We start from the raw sequence: 15,588 nt of genomic DNA on the forward strand, positions 1-15,588 counted from the left end.
TTGACATTTAAATCTGGACACATGCAGCAAGGAACCAGACACGGGAGATCTGGAGGAAGATCTTTCCAGCCAGAAAGAAAAGCAACCGCAAAGTCTCTACAATGGTAACAAACTTGGAGAGTCACAGAAACAGATGAAAGAAAAGAAAAAAAAGCTGGTGTGGCTGAGACCTAGTGAATGGTGGGGAGACGGGCAGGAGATGAGGATGGTGGACAAAATGGGGGCCAGATGCGCAGAGTCTATGGGCCATGGCAAAGAGCCAGGTTGACTTTAAGTGTGGTGGAAAGCTACTAGAAGATTTTGAGTAATGGAGAGTTAAGATCTTTTATGTTTTTCAAATGCCATTCTGACTGCTCTGTGGAAACTGGCTTATGGAGGGTAAACATGGCAACAGGAAGACCAACGAGGAGACTAGCTACTGCAATAATAAGCAAGAGGCAATGATGGCCAGGATGGCTGGTAGTGGGGGAAAATGAAGGTAAGGGGAAGGATATAGGACAGAGCTGAAGTACTCAGACTTTCTTGCCTCGTGAAGCCCTTTGTATCTCAGCAATTTTTTTCACCCCTCAGCTGAAAGTTATACCTAATGGTTCAGCCTCTTTAGGTACAGACTACAGAAGGCTAGCAGTCTGAGCATGTCAGGGTTTCCCTCACAAATTTAAAACATCGCACACCTCTACATGTGAGAAGTGTCTCACGCCGGTTACAGTTTGGGAATCATAGTTCTGGAGCTTACTTACTAGAGAACAGGATGTGGGGAGTAAGAAGAAAGAAAATCAGAGAGGATTCTTGTACTTTGGGACAACCTGGACAGATGGCAGTGCCACTCATGAGATGCGTAAGAAGGAGGGAAACCACAGTCACCTAAAAGGCAGGTTATGGCCCACTTTATCTAAAGCAGCTGGGATTCAGAGTGCTCAGAAGTCATGAAGGCAGCACAACTGGTCAGGAAACAACAAAATCTTATTCTGGGTCTGTCTGATGCCAAATAAAATAGCAATGTAATAAATAATACGCTGCTATGAGTTAGTCACACGAGAGTATATTAAATGTGGTATCTCATTTAATCCTAACCACATTATTAAATAGGTCTGTCTGATTCCAAAGTCAGCTACCACATACTCCCCTCTTAGCTGATAAAAGTGATAGTAACGTATTGGCAAATGGCAGCCTCATCCACTTAGCCTCAAAAAAAAAAAAAAAATACACACACACACACACACACACATTTACTTATTTATTTATAATGTGAAATAAAGGTCTTGGAGGTAAAAAAATGAAACTGAACATTTTACAAATGTCCACAGCTATTCTTATAATGACTGCCCTATATTTCTATTTGTCTATCCTCATCTTGACCCAGCCCTAAACAGGATATATATGGGGACAGTTCTAAGTAGAATATTATTTGAAAGTGGATTTCCTAGGGCAGGGGGCACAACCTCAAAAGGATGCAGCCCAGCCACAGACAGTAGCAGGGAATGTGGGGAACTAGAGAGGACTCCAAGAGGTAATACGGTCCCCTTGAAATCTGGATCATAATGTAAAATTGAACAAATGCGAAAATTCTCCACTTTCTGAAGAAAACATGCCTAGGGGCTAAATTTAGTCCTTGCAAATAGTCTTAGATACATGATTAAATTTCTCAAACATATTAGTGGTAAGTGGCTAAGGAGAGAGCCTAAGGAAGTTGAAGAAGATTATTAGAAGAATCCAGGAGGGGGCTATTAATTCTGTGGAGGAAACTGAAGTTGAAACTGTACAGTTCAATCTACTTTATACATTTTATATTTTCTGGAACTGTGTGTTTTTCCAGAAGTGGAAATAGGTGCACCTTATATTTAGTTCTGTATATTTTAATCTGCCCAGTACAAAGTAATCTTATCAAAATAAATGAAGATGTTCCAGCAAGAGACAGTGTTCATTTTTCTCCCTGCTATGAATGACATGTCATCAGACTATTTGTCTCCGCATTGAGCAGCTTAATAGCATTTGAAATCCTGCAATTCTATCAGTCACAGGAAGCAGAATCACAAACTTGGATAGAAGTCACTAACTGAGCTCTTCAGTTGCCCTGAGAAAGAAGGAACCAAGAGATCTGACTAGCAGAATTGTTGTCACGGATCTTCAGTGTTGAAACTCAAACTAAACTTAAAAGAGTATCTATCTAGTATTATAAATTATTAGAAATGCTGTTATCGATTGTCACTAAGACTAAAGGTCACGACTTATTTGGCAGCGGTTTTGAAAGATCCTGTTCTCAAACCTTGAATGCTGTAGCTTTTGTTTTCCTAAGGCTATAACTGCAAAATAGTTATGAAAGACACTCACATAGTCAGACCAAGACAGTTCCAGTTATAACACCAGGCTATGACCCTGACTACAAACAGAATGAAAGCAAAACAAAACTAGTAGTACTTAAAATCTAGCTGGCTCTTCCTGGGGAGTAGAGCAATTTTACTATTTGTATGCTCCTTGGGGGGAAAAATAAATCTGCAGTTGTAACAAAGCCTAACAACTGTTATGACAAATGTCTACTCAGAGTGCTACAGAGGATCACATCAATTAGCCTGGGGATGCGGGGTGACGGCATGTGACCTGAGTCTGCAGGTCTTTTAGGGTAAGTGGCTAGTTGGGCTTGGGAGAATGATATGTTTGAAGGCACTGAGAGCTGGATTAGTTTTAATCATCGCAGAAGTACAGGGTGTTCTGTATAGCATGAGGCAGAACGTGTGCAAAGTGGCTGGACGTAGGGCAGTGCATAGTGGACAAAGTCAGTACACGAGGGGATCAAGACTTTGAGCTCTGCTGAAAGCTGTAGGAACCACTAATGATTTTAAGTCAAGAAGTGAAATGATTTGACTCTATGTCAGAAAGGTCACAGGCAGAGATAAGGGTAGACTGAGGGAGGTGAGACTTAACGCAGAAAAGTCCTCTGAGTCTCTTCCTACAGTGTTGCCCAGCCCCCAGCCTCACAGACTTGGGCCACAGTAGGTCCACCTTGATTTTTCCCTCTTAGGAATTAAGAATTGAGACAACTCCAGTCAATTAATTGTGGGTGCTCGAACTCAGAGGTACGTTTAAGGTTATGTGGCAGAGTGTGGCCAGGTATGAACAACAACAAAAAACCAGAGGAAGATCTCAAAGAGAAAGAAGGAAGAGGGTGCATATAGCCAGAGAGAGGCAAGGACAAGATACGATGTGGATACAGAGGCTGAGCAAGTGAGTCTCTAATTTCTGGTTTCAGCCCCTTGCTAGGCCCAGCTCTATTTCCTGCCTTCAGTCCCGATGCCCTTACTACAAAGCCCTTTATTTTCCTTCAGCAAGATTTAAGTGGGATTCTGTCACTTGCAAATACAATGAACCCTGTCTGAAGCAGGGCCTGAACTCAAACACATAATGAAGATAAAGAGAGGGGCACCTGGGTGGCTCAGCTGGTTAAGTGTCTACCTTCAGCTCAGGTCATGATCACAGAGTTCCTGGATCGAGCCCCATGTCAGGCTCAGTGGGGAGCTTGTTTCTCCCTCTGCCCCTCCCCCTGGACTGTGCTCTCTCCCTCCCTCCCTCTCTATTAAATAAATAAATAAATAAATAAATAAATAAATAAATAAACTCTTTAAAAAAAAAGAAAAAGACAATAGAAAAGATATAAAAGATATTAAGGAAGTAAAATGGAGGAAGTTGCAATGGTTGAATTTGGAAGGGTTGGTTTCCATATATAGTCTTGGGCACCCACTGGTCATACTCTTCATTGCAATGGGGATGATAAGAGAGGCAGGACTGGGAAGTGGCAGGCATTCATCTTGTACATGAAGGGAAATGACGGGCATTCATCTTGTACATGAAGAGACTGGTGAGAGTAGGATATCCAAGTAAAAACGTCCAGCAGTTGGATACAATTGTGTATCTCAGCAGCTCTGATCTGGAAATGTAGATGAGGTCATCTCTCACATAGATGGTCACCAAAACCATGAGAGTGGACAAAATCTCCAGCAGAGGTGTAAGCCCTGATGATAAGGATGATAAGAGAGGCAGGACTGGGAAGTGGCAGGCATTCATCTTGTACAACAGGGAAATGGTAGGCATTCATCTTGTACATAAAGAGACTGGTGAGAGTAGGATATCCAAGTAAAAATGTCCAGCAGTTGGATACAATTGTGTATCTCAGAGCAGTTCCAATCTGGAAATGTAGATGAGGTCATCTCTCACACAGATGGTCATCAAAACCATGAGAGTGGATAAAATCCCCAGGAGAGCTGTAAGCCAAGGTCTAGGGAGGACTGACATTAAGGAGCAAAAGGAGTACGCAAAGTCAGGAAGGAGAGTCGAGATGAAATGTTGTGATGTGCCAAGAAAGGAAAAATTTTTAAAAGAACCATGGCCACGTGACGAGAGCCTGGACACCTGCCTCGCTGACAGGATGACAAACGTGAGTGGGGAAAGAAGAATCGAGTCGGCTAACATCATCTGACCACCTTGTATATGGCAGGCATTTTGCTGCCTCATTTCTTCTTCAAAGCAACTTTTCAAGACAGGTAACAGCATATCCTTTTAAAGATGAAGGGAAAAGACCAAAGTTCCCTGAGGATGGGCTAAGTCATATTGTGTTATCTCTAGTCCCTGGCAGAGTGCCCCCCCACTGATTTGCTTAAAAAACGAATAAAGTGAACATTTCTACAATTTTAAAATAGTCTACATGGAATTAACCAGATTGGTTATTCTCAAATTCACGTGTGATTTGGGGGACGAGGTTTTGCTTTATGGACACAGCAAGCCTATTTCCCAGGGCACAGCCCCAGATTTCACGTTGCTGTTTCAACTCATTCACAGCATCTCTATTTCTTCTATTTACCTTTCAGCAAAACATGAGTCAGAGAAAGGGGAGGCAAGGAACTCACATTACCAAAGATGTCCTGGGGAACCCAGAATCTTAGTTGTTGATACTTTAGCAAACCATGGAGATTAATCTCCATTAATTGCCACAGAACCTTAAATTCACATCTGATTCAGAAAGGATGCAAAAGGATATGACAATCTTTTGATGTAAACCACAAGTCATGCCACATGGGGTATACTTAGCCAGATTCTCCCACCTCTGAAGGAGGCGTTATTAGCTCTGATCATTCAAAGGTCATTGAGGTCTTTTCTCCCTGACTTAAGATAAAAAGAACATATATAATACTGAAGTGGACAACACTCCGACCACATCTATGAATTAGAAGAAAAACACTATTATGATTCCTTTCTATATTCTGAAAATAGAGAAATGCATGAAAGAAGGATATTATAACAATTTTCTATCTACAGAGGATTTCTCAAATCCTGGATTAATGGGTGAGGGCCAAAGAGGATGCGTTAACTGTGGAATGTCCCTGCTTTCCACAGATTCCCTGGAATTCACAAAATGCAGCACACAGCAGAAACGAAGCTAGCATGGACTCCGTTCCTCCCATGGGTCTGAACCATATACACTACTCTCGTCTAACCACTGTAAGAACTGCAGGAGGCATTTTCCTGGTTTCCAGATCACTGAGACTCAGAAGTTAAAGCAGCATGGGGAGTTTACACAGCAAGTGTGCTAGGTTTGGATTCAAATTCAGATCTAACATCAAATGTTGTGTTAATATTTGGTATACCACCTTTCTGGCCAGAAAACAACTCCATATAAAGAAATTTTAATAATATAACAAAAAGTCATTTATATATGCTCTCTTCATGTTCCAGGTAAAACTAATCTATTTTCTGTGTTCCTACAACATATTAATTTGGCTTTTATGCTGCATTGTAAGTATTTATGTCTAACTGCTCAGTAGAATACAGACTTCTTAATGACAAGAATTACAGTTTCCAAATATTTGAAGCTCTATCAACAATATAGTAAATGTTGGTTGAAGGAATAAAGGAATACTTTAGCAGATGTAGTTTTAAGATTCCTGGGACAGGACAAAAATATTTGTGAATTATACTAAAAATACCTCCAAAACATAATATTCAAGGAGATATATTCTCATCACTTCTTACGAAACTCTCATTTTATTACTTACTTTTTGTATGGTTAGTGACCTTTTTTCACTAAACATCAATTTGCTATAACCATGGAAAGATACTAAGAAAGTCCATAACCATACTCCATAAACCTATTTTTACACATATTTGAAGACAGAGAAAGATTTTAAACAGATGCTCCTCATGTCCTGCCCTTTAGGCTCTTGGCCCCTCTCTGAATTCCCCTGTTGTTATCATGGAAACTCACTGTACAATCCTACAGTTTCTAGTTAAACTCCCTGTGTCTCTCTACTTCAGTCCCAGGAGCTCTGGCCCCAGGAGAGATTGCTCAGGGAACCCCAGAATGACTGCAGGCATGATGCTTATACTGAGGGACTGGGAATGGTGAAGAAATACTCTTGGAATAGTTCTGAAGCACATTCTATACTATTCCTCAGCAGGACTGAGCTCTAACTGCTGACTGAGATCAGCTGCTTAACCAGCACAGCCTTCACAGCATCTCTGACCCTACCACACTTTCCCTGCTCTCTTATTCATGCTTCTTGGTTTCATCCCCCCAAATCCCCTGCATCCAATTCTTTGTCTTGGGGCCTGTTTTGGGGAACTCAAACTAAGATAGGTGTGCAACATATACACAGGGAAATGGAAAGCAATGAGGAACACTAGAAAGCCATTCTGTTTAGAGCGTCACCTGATGAGAATGCTTTGCTCTATATGGTAAGATAGTGATCTGTCACCAAAAATGGCCTTAGACTTCAGAGGTCGAAGTTGCATCCTTTCCCTTGTACAGGATTTCAGAGCCCAGTGAAGTTCACTGGGCTTAAGCCTACCCTTACAACATTATGGAAGCCATAGAAAGTTCTCTTACATCAGGTTGTAGGTTTGCTACACAATCTTGGGGCAAAGAAGTACTGTCAACTATAACCAAGATTGTCCTTCTAAAAAAAAAATATATACTGTGCAAATAAATACGTGGTCTTAATATATAAGAAGCTAAGCATCCAGGACAATGACTGGCATGTGGTAAGCATTAATCAATCTTCCAAAAGTTATGTCAACAAAATACATTTTTCTTTTTAGACTAAAACTGATCTCCTGCAGTCTGATAACTTTTCATCCAAGAAAGTTTTGAAGGATTTCAAACACAAATGTTTTAGCTTCCACTTTACTTAAAACTCCATTTTTTTTCTCATTCAAATGTACATTATAGTTCACTTTCATCTACTTCACTTGATAGGTAATTAGAATGAAGGCGAGTAACTGGCACGCCTAAACTCCCACCACGGAGACAGATTTTAAAACCAATTCTCTCTTGATTCCTGGGTCAATATGTTTCCCAACACATTAAACTCATCTTTCGAAGGAGTGAACCATGAACCTTAACTATATTCTCATCGACTCAATCCCTTTCATCCAATGAACACAAATGACTACAAATACACACATCCTGAAACTCCAACGAGGTAAGCATACTATCATTCAACAACTTTTCTGGATTATGTGTGGAGTCCTACTGAGGAGGCAGAGGGAGGAGAAGGCTCACATTAGGGAACAGATGCTTTGGTTCATTCATCCTGCCTGCTGAAGATCGCAGAGAGCAAACCCTCACCTCTGGTTCAGATTTACAGCAGGAGAATGCATCAATCCTTATTGTTTTCTTCTTATTTCTTGTCACTTTTATTTTTCTCTACATTTACCACCATCTGGCCATGTCTGCTTGTTGTGCCATGTTTCCTGACTGCATGAAAACTTTTTTATCCTAGGAGAACTTCTTGAGGCTAAAATATGAGAATGGAACACATTTGGAAATACTGCCCTTATGAAATTAATTAAATACAATTAACAAATATCAACGACTCATCCAACCATCAGGCTGGCTTGTCCAGGAACTCTAGATCAGGGTATGAAGCAAAGGCCTTAACTGGGTACCAACAGATTACAGAATCTGATGAGCTTTATGATTCTTGAGATGGATGCCACTTACTAGCACACAATCATTTCACTTTTTTTTTTTTTTTTAATCCTTGGATGGTATTGAGTTCCACTAACTCAGATTTCTTACCTTACATCACCCCCAAACAAGCTTTAAACAGTCAACTCTGGGCATTTCAGGTGTTCTACAACTAGAGCAGTTCATGTGATAAGGAGTCATAAACCGGGATTCCATCGTCAGTGCTAAAACTTATTAAACGACAAGAGACAAGTCACTACACTTGTTAAGTCTTAGCTTCCTTAGCTAGAGAATAAACAGAAGAACTGCCATGCCTATTTGACAGGATTTTAACAAAGATCAAGAAAGATAATGTCTATAAAAATACTTTATAGTGTTACATACATAAAGCAGTAAAAAGGTTTGTTATCATGACCGTAATGCATAATTACACCACTAGAGGGGCTAACGGTATTGTCCCTTTTTTTTTTTTTTTTCTTTTCTGTTAATATTTAAGTGAGTTAATACATGTTACAGTAGTATCCGGTATTTAATGTTCAGTAACATTATTGAGGTCATTAACATTATTATTATAAGGACATATTTTCCAAAGGTCTTTATTATCTCTTGTAAATAGGACAGAAGAAGGGATCACCTGGAGATTAAGGTAATGCAGTTACGGAAGTAAGAGTGACTGCCTGTCCAATATAAATGCCTATCTCCCACCCCTACTTTAAGTTAATAGAAAAGGGAAGAGTAGGAAGAGATACATCTGGGAACCCTAATCTAAGAGAGGAACAGCTTAAAAGTAGACGACTGGCACAGAGTACCCTAAAGAAATTTGTTCGAATCCTCACAATCCTTTTTACCTGAAGCTGATTCAGAAGCTTAAATTTCTGAATTTCCTTCTCCTCTTTACTACTGATCTTCTGTGTAACCTTAAAGTGAGCCATTTAACCACTTAGTCTTCTCTGGTAAAAATCTGATTAACTTCCATCTGTCCAAGATGGACTGATACATGTTCACCAGAATGTATCAAGATACAGCTTATTATAAGTTCCTCAAAAGAAGAAAGATGCTATCAGACCTCCACAGAAACACGTGTTTATCTTGTTTTTCTTACTTCCTCTCCCTTTCTCCCTCCCGCTCACATATAAACACATCTTGGCTGTGGTAATGATAATGTGGGAAGGGTTCCAGGATAAGTAGTCATCAGATACAATTTGTTAGATGGAAAATGGAAAGTTTTTGACTTTATGAGTAGAGTTTAGAATAGATCACAATGAGAATTTCTTAAGAGAGTGTCCATCACTTCATCATCAATCTCATCTATCACCCCTCTCCTCTTTAATCACACGTGGAAATATTTTATTGGTCCGTGACATACAGTCCCATAGTATCAACACTTTTATATCAGGAAAGCTAGTACTCCATTTGCTCTGTTCTCTCTCTCCTGTGAAAAGAGAATAAACTATTCAGCATGTCTGAAATTATAAAGTGATTAAAGTCATTAGAAAATTGCTTCTTCTAAGAGTTAAATGTGGTGTCTAAAGTATGTTATACTTTCACAATCTTAGAAGTCCTCTGGTTAGGAGCTTAGGATATAAATCTAAGTTATCATACAAACAAAAATACTTAGACATATACACACATGCAATATTTTTTTCATGGTAGAGGATGTGAAAATTAAATATTCCAAGAAGAAAATCTATTTCCTTGACTAAGATAGGATACTAAATAGGTCAAGGAGACAGAAACAAAAATCCTATGAGGGAAAAGAAAGAAACCTAAACATGGTAAGATCATCTAATACAATTGTAAGGATGATTTATCTTTCAATATTTTTCCATATGATCTTTCTATGAACTTTTCTTGGTAAGAAATAGAATTCAAAATACCTCATATTTCATGCTCACACAAACTTTGGGGTGAAAGATGGGTTTTGCAAAAAGATTTCAACTTCTACAGATTATTAGGTTTCGGCTGTGAATACAGAAGAGCACTACCTACTTTATTTCCCACTTAGCCAGGAAGAAGCTGGAAAGAAAGAGTAGGAGTAAAGAAGTACACACAATGGAATAACCATAAAAACTGAACCCCAAATTAACAAAATGACATTTTTAAAATAAGAAAAAAATGCAATTAATATCTACCAAAAACAACAAAAAATAAACTATTAGACTCTAATTAAATTATTTTAAATTAGAAAATGTATGATAATATTTACTGAATCTTAAGAATGGAAAAAAATAAATGCGCACACACCAATGTTACAGACTAGAGCGAGTAGAAGAAAATACATTGTATATGAGCCCCAGATCAGTCATCTCCATCCAGATGATGACAGCAGTGCAGGCTATTATAATGAAAGACTTGTACTAAATTTCATGGGCTTAAAATATGAATGTTTGAAATTGGGTATTATGAATAACCAACAGTTATTTGTCAGAGGTATTGAATCACTTAAGCGTCTAACCCTCTAACCTTCAGACATTAAGGTGTCACATTAATTTCCTTAGGGAGCTGCCCAGCTGTTTTGCATCATGTAGAAGCAATCTAAATCTACCCATCATTTACCTTGTTTTATTCTTCCTGCTTTCCAGGTTAATACTCAACTGCAAGCAAAAGCTGTAGGACAACACTACCTATATTATGTACAGTTTGTGTTAAGCAAAGCACATAATTAACTACCATAAATCTTAGGAATATCCAAATTCTTATGCCCATACCCCTTGATCTCACTGTGAGAAGACTGAGTATTTGGACAAATGAACGCCTTATTAAAATCTGGAAACCTTCATCAGCACAGCTTACATGAGATACCTATAAATGGACTATAACAGTGATTTCCACTAGGACACACTGGCCCTATGCACTACCCATCCATGGCAGTTGGTTCTGTTTGTGATGTTCTATAGGAATGCAAAAAGTACAAGAAAAATTCATTTTGTCAAATTTAAATGCCTAGAAAAGGGCAGAACAAACAAAAAAAGATTTCCAGAAACGGAGAACATATTTTAAATTAGGTTGATAAAACAGATATTCACATAGGGTATTACTGCATTGCATTATTTGAAAACATGGTGTTAGCCTTCTTACAATTCTGTTCCATCACCACACTTAGGATGGTGGACACAGAACAGTCATGGTATCCACATCCAGAAACCAAACAAACATGCTACGTACTCCACTGACAGGCCGTTATAGAGCTGATAAAGGTGATGAAAAATGAAAGTACTTATTAGAGGGAAGGAGGAGAGGACCAAATATTAAAAATGTAATCCAGGAAGTTAAAGTCGATGATTAAAAATCAAATTCACAGGGGTGCCTGGGTGGCTCAGTGGGTTAAGCATCTGACTCTTGATTTCAGCTCACGTCATGATCTCAGGGTTGTGAGATCAAGAACTGCGTTGGGCTCCATGCTCAGCGAGGAGTCTGTTGGAGACTCTGTCTCTCCCTCTGCCCTTCCACTGGCTCACACATGCACGCTCACAAGCTCTCTCTCTGTCTCAAGTAAATAAATAAATCTTTAAAGTGGAGTTTCTTAACAAATCCTGATTTAGGGGGCGCCTGGGTAGCGCAGTCGTTAAGCGTCTGCCTTCGGCTCAGGGCGTGATCCCGGGGTTCTGGGATCGAGTCCCACATCGGGCTCCTCTGCTGGGAGCCTGCTTCTTCCTCTCCCACTCCCCTGCTGTGTTCCCTCTCTCCCTGGCTGTCTCTCTGTCACATAAAAAAAAAAAAAAACAAAAAAAACAAAAAAAAAACAAAAAAAAAACAAATCCTGATTTAATCTAATGGATCACTGGACCCTAAACACTATTTCTAATAATTATTTTAACTAATTCACACTTCTCAAATGATCACTAAGTTATCAGAGCCCAAATAACTTCAAAGGAAAATATCAAGAGTCCTAGACACAAATGTTTTACCAAGTAAAATTGAATTTTACATAATTTATATTTTTTGATGAATAATTTTAACCAATAGATAGCAGGAAGAAACTTCTAAGATTTAGCAGACTTTCACCCAACAACTCATGACAATAAGCAAAACTCACAACTTTTCTCTAACAACCCACATTCTATTACCTAGGATCTTAAAAGTCTATTCTGTGGAGCACTGGAATAATCCTACATAGCCCTTATCACAATCTGAAATTTTACATTAAACTGTGAATTTATTTAATGTGTTTCTCCCACCAGCCTATATATGCTGTGAGGCCAAGAAGCATGTCTACTTTATTCACTTCTGTGGGTCTTGTATAAAATAGGCCATCAAAAATGGGTTTAATGTTGAATGAATGAAACACGGTACAACCCCTACTATCCATCCTTCTCACCCCCAACCCCCATACAACTTTGGAAATTAGTCTGACAACTAGAAAGCGGGAAACTTTTGTGTCTTCCCCACTGCGCTGTTCCCACTCTATTTCTGGCCCACTGTACTCTGGTGGTAATAAACACCTGCTATTAATGTTCTTATCGCATTGCATTGTAAGTGACTGCCCCACACACTGGTTATCTGTGTGCCCATTTATCTCTGACAATGCCAGGTGATTCCCTTGTTTCACTTTCTGACCAGCATCAAGAAATAGCTTATGAAAATGATACATTCATTAGCTCAGAATATAAGGAAGTACTGGACGGCATATAAAAAAAATTTTATGAAATCAAGTAAAGCCAATAAAGTATAACAAAATAAATCATCTCCTCCTAAGTCACACATTGGTAGGATTAAAAATTGTAAAGTATCTTCCAAAAGGAGGATCCTACACAATTAATATAACAAATCACCAAAACTCCTATTCTTTTTTGCCATGTAAAATAATTCCTTCACAATCTTTTCAGTAAAAAGCCAGAAAGAAATACATACATGATGGTGTTAATGCCTGAGAGCTGTTGGAACATTTGTAGACCACAACCCACAATTAAAGCTCGGCGAGTTGGGGGATAACTCAGCATTCTGCAGATCACAGGTCCAGCTTTTTTAAAAAAAAGAAAGAAAAAGAAGGACACATCTATTATTTTCAGCTCCCATAGTAATTATTCCCATTAGGATCAATTTTCCCCAAATCTCTGTGAAATCAACATGACAGGGCATTGTAAAACGGAACACATAAACGTTTACAGAAATCTGGGCACAATCTATTTTCTAAAACAGATTAGTATACATTAGAGTTCAAACTGTAAAAGCAACGAGAAACAATTCAAGTTAAAGCAATTTACGGGTACTGGAAGACCTACATAATTGGAACCGTCAGAAATTATTCTCCCTTATATCCCTACAAACTGCATTAACTACTCTTCTTTTCCCACTTCCTTGGCAATTAATAATTATTCAAAATCCACTCAATGTGGGGACTACCTACAAAGTCACTGGCAAATTGCTTTAATCGACCAAAAGAATGGCATTCATTAAAAACAATTAAACAAGGAACAGAATTCATTCCAATTTATTTGACTTAGGTAACAAAATTCACTCCAATCTATTCAATTAAAGTTAAGGAATTTGGGCATGATCTAGGACTTGGTTATGGTTTATATTATTCATAGATGTTATCCAAAAAGATAACAAAAGAAGTCTATTTTATATAGGGGTGTATACACATACATATACACAGACACACGTACACACAACACATATACATATTGTTATTTCTAGATTTTGAATAGTTCCCTAAGTGGCATTCAATGATCATTTCAAAATATAAATGGGCTTTCAAAATGGTACAGATGCCTTGGTCTCTATATCAGAACTCTAGATCAATTCTGGACAGCTGTAGGTATGAACCACTGAGGCCTTAAGTAAAGTGCCCCTTAGGTTCTCAGAAGTGCTTCAATTACACCTTTACCTTAGCTTTAAGAGGCATTCTATGCAGTGTCCTTGATGGGGCCAGAGGTGACTCCCCAGGACCTATGGCATTCCTGCTGTTAGAAGAGATGGCCTGGGATCACTGGGATGTTAACTGCTTAATTAGAGGCATTCTTCCTGGAGGCTAAGTTTCATTAGTGAACCCTAAACCAAGTCAAGTTTAAAATCCAAGGACATTTTACCATTTCAGGAACCTTTTAGAAATCTAATATTCTAGTTCACAAAAATGGAATAAAATATGCTATTGTCTCGGCAATAAAAGTTAACATCGAGCCAGGGTGTTAATTAGAACTGAAAATTATAGGAATGAGAATATACATCTCTACATGGGTATGATTAAAATCATATGAAGACTTGATTTACTGCAAATGATTCTGTTCTGAATTGGTAAAGACAGGGACACGGATAGAGAAGCATTTATGGTCATTTAAAGCTTAATGCAGTGACAACCCATTTAGAAAGCAGGGAGAGAGTACTGTAAATGCCAACTGTTTTAGATTCAAGTAAAGCAGTATTAAAACCCAGTCCATCAGAAATGCTGTGTAAAATAGGCAGCTATCTGTAAGTGAGCCACAACATAAAAAACATACACAGCATCATAAAAAGTTCTACTGATTTCCATAAATCAAAAAATCTAAATGAGAACGATTATCATTTACTTTGTGTACCATGGAAAATTTAGAAGAACAATGACAACAAAACAAAAACAAATAAAACACCTTCTTCAAAAAGCTTTTAGTAACCTCCACAGATAAGAAATTGGCCTTCCGCAAAGAATCTATTACAATCTGTGGGCAGCTGCATCTATTTTCATCTGTTCCATGATTTGATGGACAGATTACCTAATAATGATTTTGGAGGGCAGAAAAATAAAGAGAAAATGAAAACAAATTAGGATTAAAGTTTGACTTGCTAAAATACCAAGAGATATACTATTGTATAAACATCACATATATACATCCTGGTTTTTAAAATTCCGAGTTTTTAACCTTCTCTTGGTTTTGATTTCCTATTAAAAACAAACAATAGCAGTTCTGTTATTGGACTGGCTTTTTAAAAATATACAGATAAATTTCGGTCACAGTAGCTGCACATCTGATTATGCATAAATAAAATGAAAGAACTTCCTTTCATTAAAATCATAAACTTAGCTTTATTAGGCAGTAAAACTGACTTTAACAAATGCAAACTATCATTAATTTTTATTTCACAGAAGCTATGAAGCAGAAGAAAAATAACAAATATATTAATTGGCTGAATGTTTGTAAGTGAAAATTTAAAATGTCATGCTCTACTTATTACATTTCTTTTGATTTCTGTAATTAAAAACATTTAGTGTATACAAACATTTCACACGTAATTTTTAAAAAGATATTTATGTCTTTGAGACACAAATTCCCACAAAATAAAACATAAAGCCTTTAAACAACCTAAGTAGATAAGAAATATGGGGCTCAAAATATAACATGTACTAAAACAATAGATGCAAGAACCAAAAATGGTTTCATCTTTTCCTTCATTCCAAACACCTCATACTAAATAACTTTCACAATGGTTGTCCAAGTGTGGCGGGTACTCTAGTGGCAGGGATGCAAAGGACAGTCCTACAAGTTCAGCCATTCCTGTTAATAGCTGTCTGTGAGCTAAGCCTAGAGACATTTCTCTGGGTACAATTAAAAATGCACTAGAACACACTTTATATAAAATCCCAGCTCTTGATTTCTATTTCCAGCCAAGATGGAGTAATAGTTACCAGATTTACCTCCAGTATGAAACCAACT

General features: G+C 38.0%; 1 protein-coding gene across 1 annotated transcript in view; it reads right to left on the reverse strand.

Annotated features, from left to right (window-relative positions):
* Nucleotides 1-15,588, reverse strand: part of SLC2A13 (solute carrier family 2 member 13) — a 375,922-nt gene that overhangs the window by 210,335 nt on the left and 149,999 nt on the right. Inside the window, exon 4 of the mRNA XM_008704707.2 lies at nucleotides 12,809-12,917. Coding sequence (XP_008702929.2) covers nucleotides 12,809-12,917 — 109 coding nt within the window. The remainder of the gene's footprint in view (nucleotides 1-12,808; nucleotides 12,918-15,588) is intronic.

Source organism: Ursus maritimus, unplaced genomic scaffold, assembly GCF_017311325.1.
Source record: "Ursus maritimus isolate PB19 unplaced genomic scaffold, ASM1731132v1 scaffold_26, whole genome shotgun sequence".
NCBI lineage: Eukaryota > Metazoa > Chordata > Mammalia > Carnivora > Ursidae > Ursus > Ursus maritimus.